The sequence below is a fragment of the Lynx canadensis genome, chromosome B2 (genome assembly GCF_007474595.2).
Source record: "Lynx canadensis isolate LIC74 chromosome B2, mLynCan4.pri.v2, whole genome shotgun sequence".
Lineage (NCBI taxonomy): Eukaryota > Metazoa > Chordata > Mammalia > Carnivora > Felidae > Lynx > Lynx canadensis.
The window spans coordinates 106,592,734-106,607,645 of NC_044307.1; the positions used below are offsets into that span (position 1 = coordinate 106,592,734).

Genomic DNA, 14,912 nt, shown 5'->3' on the forward strand with positions numbered 1-14,912 from the left:
TTTTTTAACTATTCCAATAACATTTTGGTTCTTGCTGAGTTTTTGAAAAATGTATCTGAAAAAGTGACAACGTGTGTGTATATGTGTGTGTGTGTGTGTGTGTGTGTGTGAGAGAGAGAGAGAGAGAGAGAGAGAGAGAGATGTTTATAGTTTTAACGAACTGAGATTAACTTTATCCACACTTGGTATACTGGATTTTTTTTTTTTTTTTTTTTACTCCAGAGAGAAAAGTCAATGTCCATTTACGCTTTATCTGAATATTGGCGGTGTGTATATTTAACATGGAACCAAGGTTAGAAAATATAGCGCATGGTAGAAACAGGAAAGATTTCCCGCGTTTATCTTCACCCCCAGCAATTGCAACTTGGACATTACATCAACATCCTGACATTATTGGTAAAGGTCAGCAGCTGCTTTTCTCTAACTTCCTTATCCTAAGCATCTATTCAACAGAGATAAAATAGTTGTCTTAGACTTGTTTTGCTGTACAAACAAGTTTTTTCCCCTTTTTATCTCTGAAATTAAGCAACTTCTCTTAAAGAATGCATCCAATTTGTTCCAAATTTCCCCCACAGCACTTGTGAGTTCACAACAGTGGGAAAATTCTTCCTTTTGAATTATCAGATTCACATAGTATAATTTCAGTATCGTTCTTTAAAGTCTCAAGGCCAGAATCCACTTCTGTGCATCTCAGCCTTGATCCCAGAAGTCCCATCATGGAATCCCAGTGTGCATCCCATTTTTGAGAGCCTAGCCCAGGAGTTGGCCGGCCATGTGCCCTATGGAACACTACATCAGGAGACACCCACTGAGGAAGGGGTTCCCTGAGAATATTCCAACCTGTGTCTGCTGTGAGAACGTCACTGTGCATTCTAAGGGCTGTGAGAGGGCCTGTGGCAAAGAAAAAGGTAAAATTCTACTGGTAAAATTTATCTTGCAGATCTTTTTTGGAGATGAAGACTTGACCTCCTTTTAAGTTTCCCAAGGACTCAAAAGCATACAGTGCCCACATTGGGAGATGCTGTCCTAGCAGTCAGTGGGGCCCTGGATACATAATGGGGCAGGGAGCATTCTAATTAAAGCTTCTGACAGACTCTCTAACCCTTAACACAGGCTCATTCATCTTTACCATGCCCAATTGTGGTCAGGCTCTTTTTTAATGTTTGTTTATTTATTTAAAGACGAAGAGAAAGAATCCAAAGCAGGCTCCACGCTCAGTGTGGAGCCTGACATGGGGCTTGATCTCACGACTGTGAGATCATAACCTGAGCTGAAATCAAGAGTCGGATGCTTAATTGACTAAGCCACCCAGGCACATGTGTGGTTAGGCTTTTTAAAGATGAGGAAAATTGATACACAAAAAAATGGTAATTTCTTAAGATCATGGAGCCAGTGAGTGAGGGAACTTGGACAAAGTCAGCGAACCCAAAGCAATATTCTTGCTACTTTAATATGTGTGGTAGTTTTAAATAAAAATATGGCAGTTAAAATATTTTGAATTCTTACTGTATGCTAGCCTTTATGCTTAATACTTTACTACCATTATCTCACTTAATGCTCATGATAACCCTGTGTGTCGAGGGAGGGGGGACGATATCATTGTCTCTGTGATGATGAATTGTAGCTCTTTAAGGGAGGTAAAGGGACTTATCTAAGGTCAAACAGCCAGTACTGGGCAGGAGCCCAGTGTCCTAACCATTGTCATCTGTCACCTCTTAAGTGTATGCAAATACTTTATGAAATTAGAAAAGCAATAGGTGTGCAAGCCCTCTTCCCCCACACCCACACCCACATCCCTTCTGTGATCTTTAACTTTTCCTTGGGAATCACAGAACAGGAGAGTGACCAAGAACTATGCAGTTCTTGCAGTTCTATGTGGTTTTACTTATAGCACATTAATGGATAGCACTAAATTAGGTTTTGAGATTTTTTTTTTTTTTTTTTTACGGTTAGGTATGCTTCTTATGTGAACATTTAAAATGTTTGATGCCCTTGCACCCTGATGGAAACAGCCTCACATTATGTAAGGAGTCTTGGATAGGACCTCTTGAAATGACTCGTTTCATTTTCATGCATTCAAATTGATTTATTTTAAGTGGTTCTTTCAGCTGATAGGAAACACCGTCTTGGGAGTTTACATGGAGAGACTTTTTGACAATAAGTACCTTGTGTTTCCTTTTATTTTACTGCCAAATGTCTTTCATCTGCTGAGGCAAAAGTATCATCTTCTTTAGATCATTAGTCCTATCATTAGCTTCCATTATTGTACTTGGTGGCAATAAGGTCTAAAGAGATTCTAAAACCGTTTTGCAGAACTCGGTCCTATGCTTCTAATCTATAGCTGTGTCTTCTATCAGCATAGTATTATCCATTTTCCTTTCAAGAAAACGAAAAATTTTGAATAATTGAAGTTACCATCACAACTTCATTCTTACTAGCTTTATTCTCACATAACCACTTAGACCCTTCTGCTCTTATTTTTCCATTCCAGGCAACACACAACATAAAAAAGTTAAACACAGCTGAAAAGAGCAAAATTTATGAGAGAGTATGGCTGACAATGAAATTAGTAATACCTTGGGAAATCTGTTCACATTGCCATCAGACAAAGAACTGTAATAATTGCAAACTCCCCTTTGTGGTTGAAAAGATTGTAGTCATCAAGAGCTCACTTGATCTTAGACATGGGAAAAGATGTTCTCACACCCACACACAGGTGATTGTATATGGGTTGAGACCTGTTATAACTTGAGTATTAGAAGAGCAATGATACAACAGGAATGAAATCATGTTTCTAGAAATGGTTTCACTCTTGTGATATTTTAGAGCACTATTTCTCAAATTGCAGGTGGTGACCCATTAGTAGGCAATAAAATTAATTCAGTTGGCACAACCAGCATGCTTTCAATTTAAAAAAATGAAGTGGAATAGGAAAATCATAATGCATTACATACGCTAAAAAGAATTGTAACGTTAGACTTCTGTTTGTTTCTACATGTGTGTGTATGTGTGCTTACTTAGATTGTAATGAAAAATCTTTTTTTTTTTTTTAATTGTTTATTCATTCTTGAGAGAGAGAGTGACAGAGACAGAGACAGACAGAGCACAAGTGAGGGAGGGGCAGAGAGAGAGGGAGACACAGAATCCAAAGCAGATTCCAGGCTCTGAGCTGTCAGCACAGAGCCTGATGCGGGGCTTCAACTCACAAACTGTGAGATCATGACCTGAGCCGAAGTTGGATGCCCAACCGACTGAGCCCCCTAGGTACCCCAAAAAATCTATGTTCTAACTATGGGTCATAAATTTTTTAAAATGTTTGAGGTCTGTTGTTTTCTTGTATGGATTAGTTAATAATTAATCTTAAAGGAATTATTGCGTTATGTATTTTATGTCATCCAATTTTCCACAAGTGCAATTCAGTTGAAAGTTTTCTTCTGAAGCCTAATTCTTGCTTTGTAGTATTACAGAACTTAGTTCATACTAGGTATGTCTTAATTTCACTTTTCTGTTAGTGGAACGTGATTTCTTATCAAAGGGAAATAGTCTTTTAAGGAAGTTATTGTTTTCCTTTCTTAGTGGGTGGAATTAGAGTAGACTAAATAAACAGTTGACGCGTGTAGACAAGCATCTGGGATTTGTTTTAAGCTTATTTAGAAAATACCCTGTATATCCATATTTCCGGAACAGCTGATATTAAAAGCATAGAGACATATGCATTCATTTCAGGCATTTGGAGAATAGATATTGAGCCCATACCTCTGGGAGCTGTCACTATACTCTTAGGAATTACTTGTTAGCACACCCCTCTCCTCTTGCCTGTGAGCTCCTTCAAGTGAGATCTGCATTATTCTAAATTCCTAGCTGTTGAGTGAGTTTTTAATGACAGTCTGTGCGTATTGGTTTAAAGAGACTTCTTTCAGTCTGTACCTTAAGGCTAATGCTAAAAGTAGCTTATGTTACAGAGAATATTAGGTAAATTTGGTATTTTTCATTATACTATTTTTCTGATATCTACATTATGCTTTCATATTGTAGAGAATTTAGAAAATAAATATATCAATAAAATGAAAATCACTTGTAATCCTACATCGTAACACTTCAAACGTTTTCCCTTTATATCTATTAGTACACTATATCCCGTTTTTAAGTTAAAGAGAATTCTAAACCATGACTTTAGCTTTTCCTTATTACCACATGGCTTGGAGATATAGTTTGACCATCCTTTTCTAATTTAGATTGTTTCCAAATGTTCACAAATAAAATACTTAAATTTTGTGTAGAGGTCACTTGGGGATCTATAAACTACTGAGTACTTAGCAGCTTTTTCCAAAATCTCAACTTCATCCAGTTTTGTTTTTTAAGTTGTTTTGAGAAGGGGTTTGGTCAGTCTCACAAGTCGGCTATGGCTCCAAGCAAACCCCAGGATTTAGGCCCATCATGGAGTGACCACTCTTCAAATATTCTGCAGAGGAGAGGAGGAAATGACGGATAGTTTAGTCATCATGTGCTTTGGCCATTAAATTACAGTTCAAAGGAAGAAAAAGATAAACACTGGGTGGTAGCCACTTTTGAAGACTAGACAAGTTCCCTGTGGCAAAGCTTCCTCCTTCCCCTTTATTTCCATGCTCCTCCCCGCCTTTGATGTTAGGTAGGTGACACTTGAACCTAGCGGTCTCACCCCACACTCCTGTATCATGGTGGCTCACTACCCATCAGGCCTCCCAACACCAATGGAGCTTAATCCTCAAAACCAAGGTGATATTTTTTCCCCTAAAGACTGACCTTCATTTCTTTTCATTTCAGTTTTTTTTTTTAAACTGAACCCTCCTCCATAGCAGCCATCAACCTTCTCCCATCTCTTTTTTCTTATCCTGCTTCCTCCCTTTTTTTACTCGAGTATTTTAAGGCAAATCCCAGACTTCATGTTATCATGCCACTTCAGCCCAAATATGTCAGTAGGCTTCCCTAAAAAAAGACATTTCTAACACAGCCTCAACATCATTATCACACCTAATAAAATGAATAATACTTTCCTGATATCAGTACCCCACTTACCTTCTTGAAACAGTTTTATAAGGTTGGTTTTTCAAATCAGGATGCAAATGAGATTCACTTGGTTGCTGTGGTTCTTCAGTTTCCTTTAGTTTAAAACAAATACATTCTTTTATGCCTCTTTATACAATTCATTGTTGAAGAAACTAGGTCAGTTGCACTAGCATATTCCAGCCTAGATTTGGCTAATGGCTTCCTTACGGTGTCAATAAACTTGTGCATTTCCTGTAGCCTGGAAGTTAGGTGTAAAGGCTTGATGATATTTGGAGTCAATTATTGATTCACGTTTTGCTTTTTGGCAAGAGTGCTTCATAGGTGTTGGTGCATAGAGCACATTTTATCCAACCTGGAGACACCTAGTATCTGATTGCCTTACTTGTAGTCATGCTGGGATCCATCAGTGAGTTTAGATGGTAACACATCTGGCACTCAAATTTTGAAGTTCTTCCTCAACTTTCTACCCAATGGTTTTCCATCTGTTTATGACTTGCAGGAGTCAGCTTTCTCTCATTAGGGAACTGTTCATTTTAATAGGAGGGTGTCATCAAAGTATCCAAAGGAAGGTCTGATAGGGCAGCAGTTCAGATGTTTTTTAAAGATTAAGCATAAGTATTTGTTACAAAATCAAAGAAGACAAAAATGTTTTTTAAAATCCTAGAGCCATTGCTAAATCACCTGGGAATTGCAGTCTGGGATCCACCATCAGTAAAGTAGCCTTAAGGAAAGTCAGTATGCATTGTGTTTCCTCATCTGTGTTTCCCGCCCCGCCCCAGACATAACACCCCATGCTCCTTAGACAAATATGAGGAAGATGGGTAATGAATTTGTTACAGAAAGATTTTCAAATAAAAGTGGCCTCCTTTATTGGTTGGCATTCCATATATACTTTTTCAATGTAAATTTGTATATTTTATTTAAGCATAGTTTAAATGGGAGAAACATACAGAATAACAAAATCCAAATAGTGTAGAAACCTATAAAGTAGAAAATGAAAGCCCCCTCATTTTTACCCTCGTCAACCAAAATTAACTACACTGACAGATTTTTTTTCAATTTTTTTAATGAAACTTTTTCTGAGATAACTGTAGATTATATACAATTGCAAGAAATAACAGAGAAATGTCCTGTACCCTTTACCTAGTTACCCTCAATGATAACATCTTGCAAATCACAACCAGGAAATTGACATTGACACACAAGAAATGGAACAAATACTGATAGATTTTTAAATAATTTTTGTTGTCTTCCCTGTCAGTGATTCTTAACTACAGTCAGGTGATGAGTTAAACTACCAGAGTGTTAGGATGAGGTCATGGGAATATTGCTTCTCTATTGTTGATTATTTGCATGAATCTGCCTTATACAATCCATGATATGGTAGCCATTTTCTCTCCCTACCAGTTCTCTATTCTCCCCTTTGGCATATTTCTAGTGCTTTTTTCCTCCAGCTTTATTGAGATATAATTGATATATGACATTGTGTTAGTTCAAATCTACAATGTGTTGATTTGACACACTTCCATATTGCAAAATTATTACCACGACAATGTTAGCTAACCCCTCCATCCCCTCACAAAATTACCATTTCTTTTTTTGTGGTGAGAACATTTAAGATCTACTCTCTCATCCACTTTCAAGTATGTATTACAGTATTATTCTATCTAGTTTTCTTAATCACACTATGGGAGGACAATAGGGTGAAAATTCCTAATGTAGTTAATACCCTGGGATAAATGTATTATATTAGTGTTTGCCACAGAAAACTCTAGAAATAGTCTCTGTCCATAGGCAGAGGTGAAATTACAACTTCTAATGACAGCTTGCTTTTTAACGAATTAGGACTCAGGAGCTCCTTTCAGGGTTGGGTTTTTTTTTTTTGTTTGTTTGTTTTTTTTTTTTTGGCAGAACAAAGACTCCTAGAGTTTCATTCTGATAGTTACTGGAAAAGAGAAATTTTTCCAAGGAGGCACAGATCCCCCAGGCAGAATAACGAGGGAGTGTTGGAGACAAACCTGCTCACTTTCTGCCCCGTATCACCCGGTAAAATTAGCTTCCTCTTGGGCTTTAGAGTGAAAGTGATTGGTAAAAAGTGTAATTACAGGGTTGGATAAACGTGATACCCTGGGATTTTCCTTTGTCATGACATGTCACTTAAAATCAAGAATACAATAATGATATGAAAGTTGATTCACATATAATTACCCTTCATTTTATATTTCTTAGTTGTGTTTTCCAAAAGAGTTCGCTTTTTCTTTTCTTATTAAAGCAGAGAATTTCATAGTAATAAAAGGCATTGACATGTTTGACCAGGTGAACTCTTGGCGGCATAGAGGGGGTTAGTTATGTGTATATTTGTATGCATGATTTTTTGTACACTAGCTTCCCTAGTGTTGCCCTAGCAGCATGCTCAAAATCATTGCCTCCCAAGGTGGGATGTGTTCTAGAAATGAGCAGTCAGGGTCTGGTGGGGAGCTAGGGCACCTGTCTCCTTTAAAGGGGCAGCCACTGTGTCACTAGCCCCATAAGAATGCCTGCTGGCATGATTGCCATGTCTTTCCAGTTTTCAAGAGAAACTGTAAATTGGATTTTTAAACTGATTTTGTATGTTTATTTTTGAGAGACAGAGCGCCAGTGGGGGAAGCACAGAGAGAGAGAGTGGGGGGGGGTGGTGGGGAGAGGGACAGAGAATCCCAAGCAGGCTCTGAGCTGACAGTAGAGAGCCGGACACGGGGCTTGAACTCCCAAACCACAAGATCGTGACCTGAGCTGAACTTGAACGCTTACCCGACTAAGCCCCCCAGGCTCCCCAAAATTGGATTTTTTAAACCAAAGCCTTTACAAGCAGGCAAATAATTCAATTTTAAATCAAAGCCCTGTTCACTATGTGCTTCTGCACCACATGCTTCACTCTAGTATAATTTTCATTTAATTTTTAACTATTTTGTGCTCACTGCCAGAGATGTCAAGAAATAGAGCTGTCACCTCAGCCTTAACCAGACTTACAACGTCTGCCCCCAAACCTGCTCGCTCGCACACGCGCTCGCGCGCGCTCTCTCTCTCTCTCTCTCTCTCTCTCTCGGCTTCTCTTTCTATTTATATTAGCCTCAGTGTTCCAGTCATTTCTAGACTCAGAATCTCAGTGGTTTGTTGTTGTTTTTTTTCTCCCTCCTCTTGTCTTTCCTACTATAAGTAGCCAAAACCCAAGGCCAGTAGTTTTTTTTTTCTTGTGAATATCTGTTTTTCTTTCCCTTCCCTTTCTAGCTGCCCCATTCCTAGCCTTTGTCCTGCTCCTCTGATCCAGATTCTCTTTACATCCTAATTCCTGTAGCATTGCCAAACCAGACTATCTTTTTTTCCAAATACTTCTTTCATTATCTCCTTTCTCAAAAACTTGTATGGGTCTCTATCATCTTCCAGATAAATTGCACAGCTTCTCCCTAGGTGCCCAGGTTTCATAGTAGTTTATCTTAGTGTCCACCTGTGTTTCTGCTGGTTTTCTCTGACCCATCGCTTGGTAAGGTTAATTCTTCTCTCCCCATCCATCCGCCTGTCTGGGGCCCTGGGAATTTTGTGGCAGTTTCTGGATTATGGGTGGATCTTCTCCTTAGACTTGTCTGCTGATAATGGAGTAGATTCTGGAGTTCTGTGCCTCCCCCCCCCCTTTTTTTTTTTTAACTAAGCCTCCATTATCATTTAGGCTGGGAGCCTCAGGGTCAGAAGAGAGTGGGATAAAGGAAGGCCCCAGGCCAATCCTCCTCTAGCTCAGGAAGAGGCTAGAGGAGGAAGAAGGCTGCTCAAGTTGGGGCTTCTCTGTGGGAGACTTTGGGATGCAGAGGCCTCTCATTTTATTATTACTCTGAGAATTCCTTCTTCAGTTAATTTCTGCTTTCTCTCCCTCCAGCTAAGGGCAGAAATTCTTGCTTTTATGTGAAGCCAAACTAACCACAGGAATTTTGCAATTTGAATGCAATGTATGCTAATTTACCTTGCAACCCACCCAATTGTGCATGCACTTAGATATCTGAGTGAATGATTTAGTCATTTTCATCTACTGGAGCAACGAGTTGGTCAATTGATGTTTTTTCCTACTCAGAAAAGTCTTAAGAAAATTTATTTTAGTGAAGTGTGATAATTCACTGAAATCGATTCTCTCCTACCTTCCTCAGCACTTTAAGTTCCAGATATGGCACATAGCACCTAGTATTACATTAGTTGAACATGTGACCGTCTCCCGTTTTGCTCTTAGTTCTGCGAAGCTGCCCTTGCTGCTTTTTTTGTGTCTCTGACAATACCAGGTCTAGTTACGTGGCAAGCGCTCAATGCACTAGACCCTCGACAATCTCTAATGACACATCCTGGGTCTATCAGGAACCTTCACATCTGTGACTGCCATTAACTGAGATACGAATGTCAAATGGCTGCTAGCCTCCTACAGGTTCTCACTCTCCTCTCAGCCTGGGTCTCAGATTCTACCAGCAGCATGTGGAGCACATTTTCTTGTGTAGCAGTATGGTGACCCTCTAAAGCGAGTCAGATTATTTTCTCCATCACAAACTATTGCGTGGCGTTGCCACAAATGGCAAATGTGTGAGTGTCGAGGGCCTACTGTGCAAGTTTCAGTGGGTAGATAAATAGATGGTTAGAAAAAGTAGTGTGATTAAATGATGTGTTTGCCAAGGGCTTTCCATTCTAGTATCGGAAACATTTTGATCAATATTCAGAAGATTAAACTGGGAAACCAGATGAAATACCCTGAAATAGTAAATAATTTCTTCTTCTTCCTCTTCTTTTTTTTTTTTTTTTTTTTTTTTTTTTTAGCTTTTCTCTCTCTGCAAGGAAGGAATAAATACATGACTTGGAGATTGTACTAGACTCTCTCAATGCTCAATAAGAATTAATTTCACTTCTTTCATTCTTTTTTTTCTTTACCAGGTGATGGCTGTGGGCACATAGTAACCTATCAGGACAGCGGCACAATGACGTCTAAGAATTATCCAGGGACTTACCCCAATCACACTGTTTGTGAAAAGACTATCAGAGTACCAAAAGGGAAGAGACTGATTCTGAGGTTAGGAGATTTGGATATTGAATCCCAGACCTGTGCCTCTGACTACCTTCTCTTCACCACCAATTCCGATCAGTATGGTAAGAAAGATATGTAGGTTTCTGTGAGCATGAAATGATTTGAAACTTGAGAGGGAGGGCAAATTGTGTGTTCATTAGTATTATAGCCTGGGAAGATTAGAAGAGAAGCTTGCTTTTTGTAAATTCTTAGCATAGCTCATGTGGATACACTTGCTTTGTAAGTTGCAACAAAGACATCTAAGGAGATTTAGTGTTAGCCTTACATGTATTCCAGGAGCTTTGTTTGCATTTATATCTTGCTGGGAAGAGAATTGGAGATGTATGGGATTTGGCTAAAACATCTACAAGTCATTCATTCATGTGGCAAATATTTATTGAACAGTAATGGGGTATTCACGAACTCTGTGGGATATAGCAGCGAAAAAACAAAGTTCCTCCTTTCATGGAGCTTGCATTGCCGGGGAGGGGAGGTGGAAAATCAAATGCACCTATAATATGAGAGGTAGGGAGAAAGAAAAATAAGAATAAGAGGGGAGCCTGGGTGGCTCAGTCAATTGAGCATCCAACTCTTGGTTTTGGCTCAGGTCATGATCTCATAGTTCATGAGTTCAAGCCTGGCATCGGGCTTGGTACTTACAACACAGAGCCTGCTTGGGATGCTAGCTCTCCCTCTCTCTCTCTGCCCCTCCCCTGCTCATTCTCCATCTCTCCCTCAAATAAACTTAAAAAAAAAATTTTTTTAAAGAAAAATAAGAGTAAGAAAAATAAGCCATCCTAAGGTGATACAGGGCCTGTTTTTGAGTGGGTTTCTACTACTTCACAAGGGACGGTCAGGAAGATTTCTCCAGTAAGAGAACATTTGACCAGAGACCCAAGTGACTCGAGGGAATGGACCGTGCATGTCTGAGGTCAGAGTTTTCAGGGTAACGGAACAGCAAAAGCAAAGGACAGTTTTCAAAATAATCTTTTGAACTAAGCTTTTTTTGTGCTTTGTGGTGTGCAGTTAGTACATTGGAGTCTGCAGTCACTGTAACAGTGACCCTGTGATCCTGAGCCCAAGGAAACAGTGTGGATTTAGACAATTCAAAAACAAAGACAGAATCTTATGTACAGGGTCTATTGAGGTTAGAGGTTTTCTGAAATTCCCTATGCATACAACTCCAAAAATGATGCAAGTTTTGTCTACCTACTAGCTCTACAGGCAACGTCTCAAACACACACAACTTTCAATGTTGTATTTACCTTTGCACACAGATGTGTTTCCTCTCTCCTGGTCCCTCCTCCCAGCGTGGAGGCCCAGACTAGCCTGGAGACCATTCAGATATGTGTGTGTTTATCTAACCCCCATGGGGGGAAGAAAAATCCAAGATTTTTGTATCCCTGGGAATATTATGTCTATTTTAATGATGACTGAATTGCTCTGACCGAGTAAAGATAGTTAATTTCATATGATTGGTTGCAACTTTTTAACTCCACAGTTTGATTCAAATGGGAAAAATGAGAATTCCAGGGTTGCTTAAGGCCCCTGGGAACACTTACTGGTGACCAAATGTGTATTATTTTTTGGAAGCACTCTTCAGGGAAACCCTCATTAGCCAGGAAATTTCATTCACATTCAGAGGAGAGGGTGGAGTGTCAGAGCTCTCCTGTAAAATGTGAGGCAAAGCACTGCAGGGCCAGAATCGGCTTTTCCACCCTGGTGTCTCCAGGGGAACATCTACTTTCTTGAAAGGTGAGCAGTTAATTCCACCTGCTCACAGAGCAGCAGAGTAGTCCTCTGTTGTTTTGGGGCTCTCTCAAATCAGAGGCGAGGTGAGAAGAACTAGAAAGGGGAGCAAATCATTCCGGAGCAGGATTGGAGAGTGGAAGTGGCTTTCCCACACTGTGACTTTACTTCATCATCTCCTATGTGTATTCGCGAATATACAGAAAGGAGGAAAAGCATGGGATTAACTACATATTAGGAGGTAGATTCCCAGGTGCTCATGGTCAGCTTCTGGGCACCGACCTCTACATTTCTAGACTCTTGAATTTTCAAGACTTAGACCCTTCACTAGGAAATGAGTAATGGCTTACAATTCACCTGTAGCAGTAAAGCCAAGTAAATAAAATTTTCTCTTTATATTTTATTATATATGGTTAGGTTTATCTTTTTTTTTTTATTTTTTTTAACGTTTTATTTATTTATTTATTTTTTTTTAAATTTTTTTTTCAACATTTATTTATTTTTGGGACAGAGAGAGACAGAGCATGAACGGGGGAGGGGCAGAGAGAGAGGGAGACACAGAATCAGAAACAGGCTCCAAGGCTCTGAGCCATCAGCCCAGAGCCCGACGCGGGGCTCGAACTCACGGACCGCGAGATCGTGACCTGGCTGAAGTCGGACGCTTAACCGACTGCGCCACCCAGGCGCCCCCGTTTTATTTATTTTTGAGACAGGGAGAGACAGAGCATGAACAGGGGAGGGTCAGAGAGAGGGAGACAAAGAATCTGAAACAGGCTCCAGGCTCTGAGCTGTCAGCACAGAGCCCGACGCAGGGCTTGAACTCACAGACCGCGAGATCATGACCTGAGCCGAAGTCGACCGCTTGACTGACTGAGCCACCCAGGCGCCCCTAGGTTTATCTTTTAAAAACAGAATATATGCTCATTGTGGAAATAAGCATATTCAGTGTCTGTTGTGTGCCAGGCACATGCTTGACCCTTACATAAGTTTTCTAGAACGCTTACATCCACCTTGGAGGTAAATGTTATTTTCTTACCTCCTTTCTACAAGTAGGGAAACTGAAGCACAATGAGTTGGGGTTTTTTGTTGGATTTTTGTTTTCTGTTTTTGACTAACATGCCAAAAATCACACAGCTCAGTAAGGGATGAGAGGAGGATTTATATCGATGTCTTTGTGGCTCTAAGACCTCTGTTTCCAGATGTCTGCTTCTCTGTCCCAGGACCACCCCTCAGAGAAAACCACAACAAAGTCTCAGCCCAGTATTACATCATACAGCAGTTTTGTCTAACATGCAGGTGTAGTTAATGTTTTTGGCTAGGGATTTTTTTTTAATCTTTATTTATTTTTGAGAAAGAGAGACAGAATGTAAATGGGAGAGGAGCAGAGAGAGAGGGAGACAGAATCCGAAGCAGGCTCCAGGCTCCAAGCTGTCAGCACAGAGCCCGATGCAAGGCTCGAACTCGCGAACCACGAGATCATGACCTGAGCCAAAGTTGGAGGCTTAACTGACTGAGCCACCCAGGCGCCCAAATTGGCTAGGGATGTTGTTAAGATGAAACATTTAAAGATGCTCAGTATTTTTCTTCTGTGGCTACTTTAGAGATTTCCTGATCGGTCGTGCTAAGGCAAACCCAGTAGACAAGGATTACAGAAATCAGCAATAAAAGAAATACCTGGAAAGAAAATTAGGATATTTCAGTCCTGTAAGAATATTTTTTTAAAAATTAAATGCTTAGGGCACTCTCAACAATAGCCAAATTATGGAAAGAGCCTAAATGTCCATCAACTGATGAATGGATAAAGAAATTGTGGTTTATATACACAATGGAGTACTACGTGGCAATGAGAAAGAATGAAATATGGCCCTTTGTAGCAACGTGGATGGAACTGGAGAGTGTGATGCTAAGTGAAATAAGCCATACAGAGAAAGACAGATACCATATGGTTTCACTCTTAAGTGGATCCTGAGAAACTTAACAGAAACCCATGGGGGAGGGGAAGGGAAAAAAAAAAGAGGTTAGAGTGGGAGAGAGCCAAAGCATAAGAGACTCTTAAAAACTGAGAACAAACTGAGGGTTGATGGGGGGTGGGAGGGAGGGGAGGGAGGGTGATGGGTATTGAGGAGGGCACCTTTTGAGATGAGTACTGGGTGTTGTATGGAAACCATTTTGACAATAAATTTCATATATTAAAAAAAAATTAAATGCTTAGGGCCACATATAGAAAGTGTAGACATGCATATGCTGTATGTGTTGTGTGTATGTTTGTATCTTTTGTAGTTTTGAAAAGCATTCCGAGAAGAGCCACTGACTCCTATCTATGTGCTTATAATATTGAATCCAGTGACGTGAATGTAGTAGATCGACTCAGTGAATCAATGATTTTTTTAAAAGTGCATCAACAAGTTCAATGATAAGGAACCAGTTCACTAAGACATGTTACAGTTAGTTGGCATATTAAACACATATTTGTTTAAAAGACTATTAATATGGGAAGATGCTTATGATATACTATTAGGTAAAACATGAATATACACTAATATATCAATTGGGAAAAAAAAACCTTCGCATCAACTAAGACAACATAACTTCAGGAGAATCTTTTTTTTCTTAAGTTTATTTCTTACGTTTATTATTATGTCTGAGAGAGACAGAGTGTGAGCAGGGTAGGGGCTGAGAGAGTGGGAGACAAAGAATCCGAAGCAGGCTCCAGGCTCCAAGCTGTCAGCACAGAGCCTGACACAGGCCTCGAACTCACGAACCACAAGATCATGACCTGAGGTGAAGTCAGACACTTAACCGACTGAGCCACCCAGGCACCCCAAAAACTTCTGGAGAATCTTAAAGTGACACTTTAGAAGTTTTAACTATCGGTATTGTTATATCTTCTCTCCACTTTCTATTTTTTCTTTAACAATCAGATGTTGATATGTTAATAAACAATAGATTTCCTTTGACCAAAAATACTAACTAGACCAATATTTTAACTTAGTTAAAATAGTCCCCTGGCCAGTTTGAACTTCCCTAAGGAGTGCAGGCATCTGCAAAG

At 39.7% G+C, this 14,912-nt stretch overlaps 1 protein-coding gene across 1 annotated transcript in view; it reads left to right on the forward strand.

Annotated features, from left to right (window-relative positions):
• The first annotated feature begins 266 nt into the window (after nt 1-266).
• Nucleotides 267-14,912, forward strand: part of DCBLD1 (discoidin, CUB and LCCL domain containing 1) — a 59,809-nt gene continuing 45,163 nt past the window's right edge. The window contains exons 1-2 of the mRNA XM_030316232.1: nt 267-402; nt 9,985-10,197. Of these exons, the coding sequence (XP_030172092.1) occupies nt 282-402; nt 9,985-10,197 (334 nt within the window). The 5' untranslated portion in view covers nt 267-281. The remainder of the gene's footprint in view (nt 403-9,984; nt 10,198-14,912) is intronic.